The 11,088-nt window shown below is 28.1% G+C and overlaps 2 protein-coding genes across 2 annotated transcripts; one reads left to right on the forward strand and one right to left on the reverse strand.

Annotated features, from left to right (window-relative positions):
* On the forward strand, positions 1 to 3,675 carry LOC112684592 (V-type proton ATPase 16 kDa proteolipid subunit). The gene is made up of 3 exons (XM_025556189.1): positions 1 to 452; positions 2,827 to 3,016; positions 3,104 to 3,675. Exons 1-3 carry the CDS (start codon positions 374 to 376, stop codon positions 3,306 to 3,308), a joined length of 474 nt encoding a protein of 157 aa, XP_025411974.1. The 5' UTR covers positions 1 to 373; the 3' UTR covers positions 3,309 to 3,675.
* A 4,528-nt stretch (positions 3,676 to 8,203) lies between these two features.
* On the reverse strand, positions 8,204 to 10,700 carry LOC112684591 (DNA-directed RNA polymerases I, II, and III subunit RPABC4). Its single transcript, XM_025556188.1, has 3 exons — positions 10,522 to 10,700; positions 10,315 to 10,407; positions 8,204 to 8,311 (listed from the first exon to the last, which is right to left on the reverse strand). The coding sequence occupies exons 1-3, from the start codon at positions 10,583 to 10,585 to the stop codon at positions 8,289 to 8,291; spliced, it is 180 nt and encodes a 59-aa protein (XP_025411973.1). The 5' UTR covers positions 10,586 to 10,700; the 3' UTR covers positions 8,204 to 8,288.
* Between the last annotated feature and the right edge of the window lie 388 nt (positions 10,701 to 11,088).

An 11,088-nucleotide genomic window follows, 5' to 3' on the forward strand; every position in this document is an offset into this window, starting at 1 on the left:
CGCGCGCCGATAGTACCGTGTACCGTGCGTTCATTGTACGTTTGTCACGGTTTTTTTTTTCCCCGTCCGCCCGTTAGTTACTGGTTTCGTAACTGACCGCGTACATAGTCTTAAATTTTTATCATCGGCGAACGCGTCCCGCCGCACATACTCACACACACACACACACACTTTCGCACGATCTAGCCCCGTTGGATTTTTCTATTTTCCACGCGCACGCGAGTCCGATCGAACGTCGTCGTCCGTCTCCGTCGTCGCCGTACAACTTGCGTTCTACGTTTGAGTTGGACCATTTTTTTTTTTTTTTTTTTTCCGTAAGGTTTTAGTTAATTTCTTTTCTTTTTTTTAACGCCCGCGACTTTGTGACAGAAAAATGAGCACTTCGGAAACAAACCCAATTTACGGGCCGTTCTTCGGCGTCATGGGCGCGGCATCGGCCATCATATTTAGCGGTAAGCATGAACTGGTGTAGAGTTTTATGGTTGTTGTTCAATTATTATTGTCGGACCAATATCATGTATCGTGTTTTATGTAACGGACGGGTGTTGGTTTAAAATGTTTTCGATTACTCCGCTCATTTACCACCATGGAGTTACTCTCCGCACCGCTTGTGTCATCGCGCGCGCACACGCACATAAGTCTACGGTCGCCTGTCGGCGTTTTATCGATTTGCGCTTGAGCTTGGGACATTTGGCCTGAAAGCTGCGGCCGAAAACCCATGTCTCTCACGCCCGCCACACCCACCCGCTATAGAACGCCGCCGCCGTCACCACTGTCTGTTTATACGGGATCATCGCTCCGTTCTGATGGCGGTCGAGATGTGCGCGATTTGGAACTCGATCGTCGGCAAAAAGTTTCTTGTTGATTTTCTTGATCTAAATCGTCATCACGGCGGGACCTTTGTTGTCAATCAGGTTTTTTTGCCGCCTTACGCACGAGTTTGTTAGGCGTGGCCTGATAACCATCGCTAGCCGGAATTGACAATATTCTACATTCTACGTTCCACTGATCGATGTCTGGTTTTATTTAATTCCGCTGCGATTTCGCCTCTATCCCTGTCTGCTTTCCCGCCTCGTGTAAACCCCGAAAATGCCAATTTTTTCCAACCGATTTTCACATGACCCATTTCGCCGGCGATAAACCTTGGTATTGTCCACATTGTGTCGAGGTTAAACGTTGTGATGTTGCTGTGTCGTTAGCCGAGGTTAACGCCATGTAAAATACCTTTTTTTTTTTTTACCATCAGACATTATCATGACTGAAGTCATATTACTTTCTCCAAATCTTATCACATCACGTGAACTTGTTTTCTTGATATTCCAGATTTTAATCTTTGAATCCTGAAAATTCCGATTTTTCTGTTTTGTTTTGCTTCGACGGCGGCGGTGGCCGTCGAATGCAACCTGTTCGCGTGTACTAATGTGTCCCACATTTAATATAGGCATGGGCGTGACCCGTGTGATTTTTTTTCGTTGAAAACCATATCTTGGTGTCTCCGGTCTGCACTTTAAATTTTATAATGCATTTTCCTCAATTTCATCATAACCGATTATTATTACCTTTTATCCCGAAAAGTGAACATCATTCGAAGCAATCTCTTAAAATCATGGGCGCGGTGCTTGAAGGTCATTTACTTATATTCGAACCAATTTGGGAAAATTGGATATTTTGGATTCTGGTTTTTTCCGTTTGTGGAGTTCTTTAGATTAATTAATTGTTTGGCCATCTTAAGGGTTTTAATAACAACACGTTCTTCAGTCATACGTTGTTATTTCTTAAATTATTTTTCATATCCCCTATTCATTTATTTCTTAATGAGAAAAAAACCCATTCTGCTACTAACATTATTATGATGTATATATTATCATGTTATATATTCCTTAGTAATTAAAAATTCTTAATTTCCAGAATTAAGTATGTATTGTGTTGCTTTTCTCTATGATTTTGGATGTTGATAATTTTGATGAGCCGCACCCTTTTTTTTACATTTCATCCATTTTTAAATTGTAGCTTCTTTACTTCATGAAATGTTTAATAATACTTATAGAAATGTGACAGTATGATAGTATTACTGTTTAAATTGTAACTTAACATTACTTTATATTGTACACAATTATCTAAATAATTATCAATATGGGTGTTACCATTAGGTCATTACATCAAATTCATTGCAGTTAAAATCTCATTTATATTAGTAATTGTGCAATTCATAATATACTTTCTTTCTGTTAGAACTAATAAGTAATTTGTGTATTTCTAATTAAACGGTTTATGATGTTAAACATAAATTACCAATCCCTACAATCATTTTAAATTGTTATAGGTATTTTATGTATAACAAAGAATTGAAATTGATTCAACATTAAAATAAAAATACAATTGAATGTACTTGATACTGAAATAGTTGTTTTTTTGTTTTTCAATACTTAACATAAACAATAAAGCTTATTATTATTAAAAATTATTAAGTATTTCATAGAATTAATATATTAATTAAAATTAATGAAATTAATATCTCATACCATATTATAAATTAATAATAAAAAAAAAAAAAAATATTGACAAGTAACTGTTGAAGTCTGTACTTATAAATGTATGTTTTGAAATTTTCTTAGTATTTCTGTATGTCTTATCAATTCTTTATGCTTGTTATATATATAGCTCAGTGATAGTTTAATAAATTCTGTTAGTTTATTTAGTTTCAAATCTATCTATAGTTAATGGTATTTTTAAAAAAAAAATTTATACATAATTATATTATTTAGATTAAAGTTAATTTTTCTTTATTTTTTTCTGTAGTGTTATTAATTCATTTTTTTTTTTCAGCTCTTGGTGCTGCATATGGTACAGCAAAATCAGGAACTGGTATTGCTGCCATGTCAGTAATGAGGCCAGAACTTATAATGAAATCCATCATCCCTGTTGTCATGGCTGGTATCATTGCTATTTATGGTCTTGTAGTAGCTGTCCTAATAGCAGGTGCCCTAGAAGAGCCTGATAAATATTCCCTGTTTAAGTAAGTTTGTAAATATGTATAAATATGACTTCAAATTAATGTGAATAGAGACAAACACTAGATACAAACTAATTTTTGTTCTTATAGGGGATTCATTCATCTTGGTGCTGGCCTCTCTGTAGGTTTCAGTGGTTTAGCTGCTGGTTTCGCTATTGGTATTGTTGGTGATGCTGGTGTCAGAGGTACAGCCCAGCAGCCCAGATTATTCGTAGGAATGATCTTGATCCTAATTTTCGCTGAAGTATTGGGATTGTATGGACTGATTGTTGCAATTTACCTTTACACTAAATAAACAATTTGCCCCTTGAATAAATAAAAAGAAAAGAAATTTTTTTGTTACAAAAAAAAAAAAAAAAAATTAATAATAAAAACCAACCGTGAACACCCATTTGACGCTCAGTTGTCAATACAAACAATATACCGTATTATAAACATTTTAGTTGAAAGGAAACCAATTTTTTGTATCCTTGCGCCACTCACCTATATGTAGTTACGTGTATTTTCCTTCCCAGCTTTCAAAACCATATTTCCATTCACGTAGCAAAATAAGTAATAATCTTTAAACTATTTTAAACACATATATTTAAATAAAATGATGGCCATTTTCATGTATCAAAGGTTATATTTTGTTTTTTATTATAATTATTAACTTTTTTTTATGTTTCAATGAGTTATTATTAAATATTGTTCCCTTCTCACTTTTAAATGTTACTTAACTTCGAGGGGATGACCCTCAAATATTAAGTACTCTATGCGATGTGATGCAATCTAAACTTAGGCGAGTGTGCGATTGTTCTCCATCTTATTGAGTAACGTACACTAATAATAATATACTAAATTATGGATACTCCTACTGCAGTTCAGCACAAATTTTGTAGTACTACAATTTGACAAAAATACATAGTTTGAATTATTATTAATAATTTTTTTTTCAAACGTTTTTTACATTCATTGTAAATTTAGTGCAGGCTTACATGGTTACTGGTTAATTTAAATGTTATAATAGAACATAATTGAAGTATATAAGTTTACAAAAAAAAAAAAAAAACTATTAGTGTTTTTAATTAATATTTTAAGTGAGCGTACAGATAAGATGTGTTTAAACATTCCAATGTATTTGTAATTTAATCGTATATTCTGATGGAAGTATATAAATTACCTAGATATTATATATACATAAATATATATGTGTGTGTATATATATATATATATGAAAATCTGCCATTAAATTTGTTTATTAGTTCAAAAAGTTATTATAAATACTCCTTTCAAATATTACATTTGTTTATTTTCCATTCATATCAATCGCGTGTTTATTGTTTTTCATAATTATCAAATTATTCGTAACTATTATATAACTGTTCTATAAAAAATTCCACTATTTATTTTATTATAGTTACTTGTGTATAAATTATGTGGTTAACATTTGTTTTATTTTAATTTTAATATATATATATATTTTTTTTTTTTTTTGGTTATTTAGTAGACACTTAAACAGTAAACTCAATTTTTTTTTCCATTGTTTTAGTCGTTTTTAAAATAATAAGTCTGTAATATATTATTACCTAGACTTGAAGGAAATTCTAAGGGAGTAAATAAAACTCATCTAATTTTCTATTCCTAATTTTCTAGGAATTTCAATTATATAGTAATAAAACAAAATTGTTGTTAATTTTTGCATTTGTTTATTTATTGTTTATTTTATTCTAACTGAAAACTTTAAATCCCACTTCTCTACATTGTTTATATTGACAAGATAATCTTGTATTGAATTAAATATGGGATTGAAAATAATTTAATTATTTTTGTTTTAAGTGGATAAAAAATGTTATTCCTCCTTTGAATATACTGTTGTAGAATACACTGCCCTAGTACTGGTATTGTTCAAAAGGACAATTCTACTGTTGAATATATTAGTGGAGTAAGCTAGTCCTAAATGCACTGTGACAGAACAAGTATGATTAAAAATTATTGATTTACTGATGTTGAAAACCCTTTAGATCCAAGCTATTTAACTTATTATTTATTATTTATAATTTTTTTAAATTTAGTTTGTAATGAAATTAATTTTCAAGACTTGTATTGCCAATTGAAAATCTTGGGTTACATTAATACAAAATTCATAATACTAATATTTTTTTAAATTACAACACAATTTGGATTACAGAAAAGAAAAAAAAATTATCCTAATTAATACGTATGTCAAGCTGATGATGTGACGAACGTCATTTGTCGTTTAACTGTGAACTAAACATATATTATTCAGTAAGTAGTAGTGGGAGTCATCGTAGCTATCAAGCCACCATAATTGCATTCCGGAGCGTTCTGGGTGAATGTTGCCTCCCCTAACAAACTTTTCGGCTGTATGATGTGCTGAACATAATATTATGTACGGCACATATTATTTATTTATAACATATAACTCGTGTTCTCTTTTAATTCGCAGCAATAAATCGTAATTGTGTCAAGAAAAACTCTTCACCTCCAGCAAGTATAGACTAACGATATTCAAAAATAAGAATTTCGTCTAATTTTTTCAACAGTATCTTGTCCTACTATATTCATACGTAATTTTTTCGAAATAAAACGAAAAAAATTTGAAAAAAGTATTGTCAATAAGTTTATAATTCAATCTATTTAAGTATAAAAATACTACGGTGTAAATAATCATTAAAATTAAACGAAATACACTTATATGACTATTATACCAACCTAAGTTGGTAAGACTATTGATGTAACCGGTCACTGCATCCCATTAAAATGTTTAAGGCTTCCCTACAAAATACTGATATTACGACTGACATGATATTAAACATAAGTACTCGTATTAGGCATATTTTATAATATTGACCGGTGACCTGGACAGCTATCTAGTTTGCCTTTGTAGAAGTTCTAAGTAATCAAAGAAAAATGTATTATTTTTATGTTATCAATATACGTATTTGATGTACTATTTTTAGCAAAAATGGCTAACCAACAATTTAAAGCAGGAATTTGAATTTAACTGAAAAATATCGGTTTCGGATCGAAATGGTTTAAAGTATTAAAACTGAAACCTTAATTACAGTGGCGTAAACTGGGTGGTGCAAAAATATGTTTTTGCACCACCAGAAAATTATTGAAATTTGTATACCTATAATATTATTTTCAAGAACTAAAGAAATCAGCATACAAAATTTGCTTGTTTTTTTTTTTTTATTAATAATGTAATAATAAAGGTTTTAATGCTAAAATAATTCAAAATGTAATTGTTATTTAAAGAAATATATGGGAAAATATATAGTTTATTGGGAAGAATTTTACTTAGAAAATCGGAAAATTGGGGTGTTGGAAATTATAAGTTGAGATATGCCTCTGCACCACCAAAAATTGGATCCAATTTACGCCACTACTTTACTAGAACCTATAAAAATATTTATAAAGAAACCGAAACCGACTTTTTAATTAAAATTTGGGTAATGACTAATGAGGGCACCACCAACTAATGAAAAATCTAATCAACAAATACCCCAACTATTGAATGACTATACAAATTGACAATCTATAATAAAATAGTATTATTCGTTTGTACTTCACAAGTTCTTAGTTTTATTTTTATACCTATTATTCACCTACCAAAATAAAATCCAGTGAAAATAATTTAATATAAATAAAAAAATTAATTAGAACATATCAGATAATATATAGAAGAAAAATAAAGAGATCTTATTACTTCTGTCTGTCTCATATTATTCTGTATTTTGTTTAATTTCGGCAATTGCTCAGTATATTGTTGAAGTTTTGAAATTGAAAATCAAAACATTTTTTCAAAAAGAACGTGTAGGACACAAACAAAAATTTGAAATTATTGAATAGGTATTTTGCTCAGCTCAGAATCTGTAATATTAAGACTTGGGGACTGGAAAGGTTAAACACTTGTATGATTAAAATGTTATAACACATTTTAATAATAAAAAATGTAAGTTTAATTAAATCGATTAATATAATATAAACAGCATATACAATAGCCAATTGTAATATTAATTACAACTATTAAATAATTCAGAATTCCGTGATGTTTCAAGATTAAAAAATAAATAAATTAAAATTAAAATCAAAAAGAAATTTTATAAGCATTCAATACGAAATTTTGACAAAACGATTTAAACCACGAAAATCTGCTTGGTACATTATTATTGTAAAAAAAATTTCATACAATTTTCAATTTTTATACTAAGACTTGAAAATTCGATTCAAGATTTTTCATATACCTACATAGAAAAAAATACTGGAAAGTCGTAGAAATTATTTTTGTTGTGTATGTAGTGTTACAAAATGAAATTTCGCAAAACCGGATATTTCGATGAATTTCCACCAAACAATTTTAGTTGTTTACCTAGTTAAAAAACACTTAAAATGTTCGATTTTCACAATTCAAAATTTCAAATGCTTATTCATTGCGAAAATTAAAATATTAAAAGCTTAATTTATATCAAAACTTTGATTTTTTCTACTATATTAAACATTTTATGAAATATAATCTGATTCGTGTGACATCCTTCAACAAGAGACGTTTTTCAGATTATGGTACACTGATTTCAAGTTTATAAGACCAATAATATAATTTGTAATAATCATATAATTACCAATCCCTGTATCTCACTTAACAGAGTAGTTTTGTTATTTTTTAATAAATCATCTGTTTGATCTATACAACTATTAACTGTATGAATTCAAAGTTATCCGTATTTAATATTGCTTGGTTTTGAGCAAATAATTAGATTTTAATAATCTTGTTTTTTTTTTTAAGATTATACAATTTACTAATGACACAGTGTTGTTTTCTAATTATGAAATAATTATTTTATATATTTAAATTTAAATGGAATTTATCAATGTATATATACATTATCTATAGCACACATCAAGTATTTCAATGCTATACATTCAAAACTTTACAAATTAATAACTAATAAGGATAAATATTGCTTGAAAATAAAATAAATATTTTATAATACATAAATAATTTTATAATACACGAATAATAATCATTAAGATAATTATTTAAAAATGTTTGATTCAATAACTTACACATAATTCACTTAATTAATTAATGAGATTAATAAAAAAATAAAATACATAATATTAGAGAACTTATAACTTATAATTTCAGTAAAGAAAATTCAAATACAAAGAAATCATAAAAATGATCAATTATACAATTTAAAATTTAAAATTGTAGACAAAATTAAACTGTTATTACTTCTGTAAACATCATGTACTTGAATAATGTTCATCGAGCGCTAAAAACAACCACTAAAAATAATTAGTGAAGGAAAATTTTAATAAGTTTTTAAAGTACAAATAATTTATTTTAAATTATTTTACAAATATTTATTTACTAAAAATTTGTTATTTTTCATACTCTAAGAATTAAAAATCCCTCAGTACATATTAGTATAATCTTAATTTTATTGATTAATAATTATTAAATTTGAAATAAATATGCTATAATAGCTAGTACTACATAAATACAATGTCTACATGACTAAAAAGAATCTTACATTAACATAAATGAATTGACTAATAACTTATAAAAGTGTAATATTAACCAGTTGAATAATTTCTAACATATTACAAAAAAAATATTTGACATTGGTGAAAATACAAAGAAATCAATAGCTAATAATTTATTTATAGCACATAAAATATGCATAAGGAGAAAAAAGAAAGTGTTGTTTGATGAAATAAACATAGTGGAAAACCATAAAATATTAATTTTGAATATACACAAAAATCAGCTGTTATGTGTATCATGTATTTAACTGAAAATATGTTTAAATAGAATAAAACAGTAAATATATATGTATTGAATTATAGAAAATGAATACGACTACTTTAGGTACAACAAAAATGTATGCTATGGACTAATAATATAACTTTAATGCTAAAATATAAAATAATTAATATTACAATCCTTTAGAAGAACTAAAATAGTATTAGTGATACTATTTAAGCATATATTGAAACATTATAAAAATCATATTACAATGAAACAGATCAAAACACACATTGCAATTATTTTTCTTTCAAATACTTTTCAAAAACAATCAATATTATATGTTATCCATTGCTACAATAGCTATATTTTAATTGATAAGAGAAAAAAATAAAACTTCCATTTAAGGCAGGCAGGTAACTTTAGGAAACTAGTTGAAATGAACAAAATCTAAAATGTTTACATTGCAATTCATATAATTTCAGAACTCAAATATGCTGCCTAGACAACATTTTGTAGTTCAGTATATAAAGTACATTGCATTTTACAAATAAATTTGTTAGATAAAGTAAATGTTAAGTTGCCAGTGAAACATGAATTACATTCTTGATAATTTGATATATATGATATTGATTGAATAAAAAGCAGTATGACTAGTATATAACAATGAGTTTACTTAAGCAATATTTTTTTTTAGAAAAATAGTATTACCGAATCAATTTCTCTAATCCTTTGAAATGTTTAAATGTTACTTCATTAGATTAATTATATTTATGATAAAGCAATAAATATTAGCTGTAAATCATGTTTAATTATATATAATTACATACAATTTTTAATAGATTATTGATAATTGAAGGTAGGATAATAAACAAACGATATAATGTCAACCAAGTCCCATTTTAATTTTATTTAGATTGACTTAAATTTTGAAAATAATTTATAGTTAATAAACATGGCTCGGAACTTATAGAACTTAAAATCATTAAAATAAGCCCTTAAAAACATCATTATAAGCACTAAAATAAGCATTTAAAAAAAATAAAAACAAAGCAAAAATATTTATTCAAAAAAAAAAAAATGTAAACTGTTCTCTCTGTTCTTGATCATTCTGATGTTTAACACCCAGTTTTATTTTCAGCATTGGAATTTCTTTGTTAACCCTACAACAATGTCTCGGACGGCGATGAACTATGTGACAACATAGATAAGATAAGAATTATTTTTAATTTTAATTCTATCAAAAACTACTTTGGAAAACTATATAAACGTAAAAAAAATTGGTCTAATAAGCAAAAAAAATAAAAAAAAACTGAAAATAAGCATTTTATTGAAAAATTGCTGAAAAAACCAAAAAAAGGGAATTTCAAAATTGTACATGTTATAAGTTGACATACACTTTTATAGCACTTTGCTACATTTTAAGTAAAGCCATAAAAATAAGTAAATGCTTTAACTCCCGAGCCCTGTTAATACACATAACTATTAAAATGTACACAATAATTATGTGAATATACTACTTTAAATACCAAAAGGATACATCTTTTTGTTCGTTTCTTATACATGATTCGGTAACCGCATTCTCTGCATCGGATCGGATCTTTAGGTTTCATTTCATTTTCAGCTTGACACGCTGTTGTTGTGGTTTAATATAAAAAACAAGACAAATAGTTAAGGGCTGTAGATTCTCGATTTATGTTGAAAAACGACTAAAATTAACACGATGTATACTCGTTTGATACTTTACCTCCACAGATGTAAATTAAAGCTTTTTTCGGCGCATCATCTGGGTTTTCGTTTTCGGTACTCATTGTAATCTTCTCAAGTCCGTCCGGTTTTGAAAAGTATAAGCGTAATAAAGTGCTTTTGCTGCTGTTGTTAACCGCTTAGACGCTGCTTTGTATTAATTGTTATCGCAGCCGTGTTGCATTGTAGTTATCAGCACGTGTATTGCATATAGCGGTTAGTGTGCGCGGTTGTGAACTCATTTTCAAGGAGATTGTATCGTTAATTCGTAAAAATACCAGGTATCGTAAACAGCGGCTACACAAGTAATCAACGCGCGGCATGATATTACCATTGAATAATATAATTTACTTGAACGCAGGCACTTAATTTAATAGTGAGGGGACGGTAGGTGCGATTGCCTCCAACTCAAGATCGTATTATACTAACGAAGAATTAAAATATAAGATATTGTTTGTACAATTTTTGGGGTATTTGTAAGATTTCAGGGGACACATATTTTAATTAAGTTGTAAGGTTAGTTATACATTTGTAATTCGGACGATACAGTATAATGGGTTGTGATATA

Source organism: Sipha flava, unplaced genomic scaffold, assembly GCF_003268045.1.
Source record: "Sipha flava isolate LNK unplaced genomic scaffold, YSA_version1 252_pilon_pilon, whole genome shotgun sequence".
Taxonomy (NCBI): Eukaryota; Metazoa; Arthropoda; class Insecta; order Hemiptera; family Aphididae; genus Sipha; species Sipha flava.

Coding starts and splice junctions, on each gene's coding strand:
- LOC112684592 (XM_025556189.1), top strand. CDS start 374: ATGAGCACTTCGGAAACAAACCCAATTTACGGGCCGTTCTTCGGCGTC. Junction 453..2,826: donor ATCGGCCATCATATTTAGCG/GTAAGCATGAAC, acceptor TTTTTTTTTCAG/CTCTTGGTGCTGCATATGGT. Junction 3,017..3,103: donor GATAAATATTCCCTGTTTAA/GTAAGTTTGTAA, acceptor TTGTTCTTATAG/GGGATTCATTCATCTTGGTG.
- LOC112684591 (XM_025556188.1), bottom strand. CDS start 10,585: ATGAGTACCGAAAACGAAAACCCAGATGATGCGCCGAAAAAAGCTTTA. Junction 10,408..10,521: donor TTTAATTTACATCTGTGGAG/GTAAAGTATCAA, acceptor CCACAACAACAG/CGTGTCAAGCTGAAAATGAA. Junction 8,312..10,314: donor TAAGAAACGAACAAAAAGAT/GTATCCTTTTGG, acceptor AATTATTTTTAG/TGGTTGTTTTTAGCGCTCGA.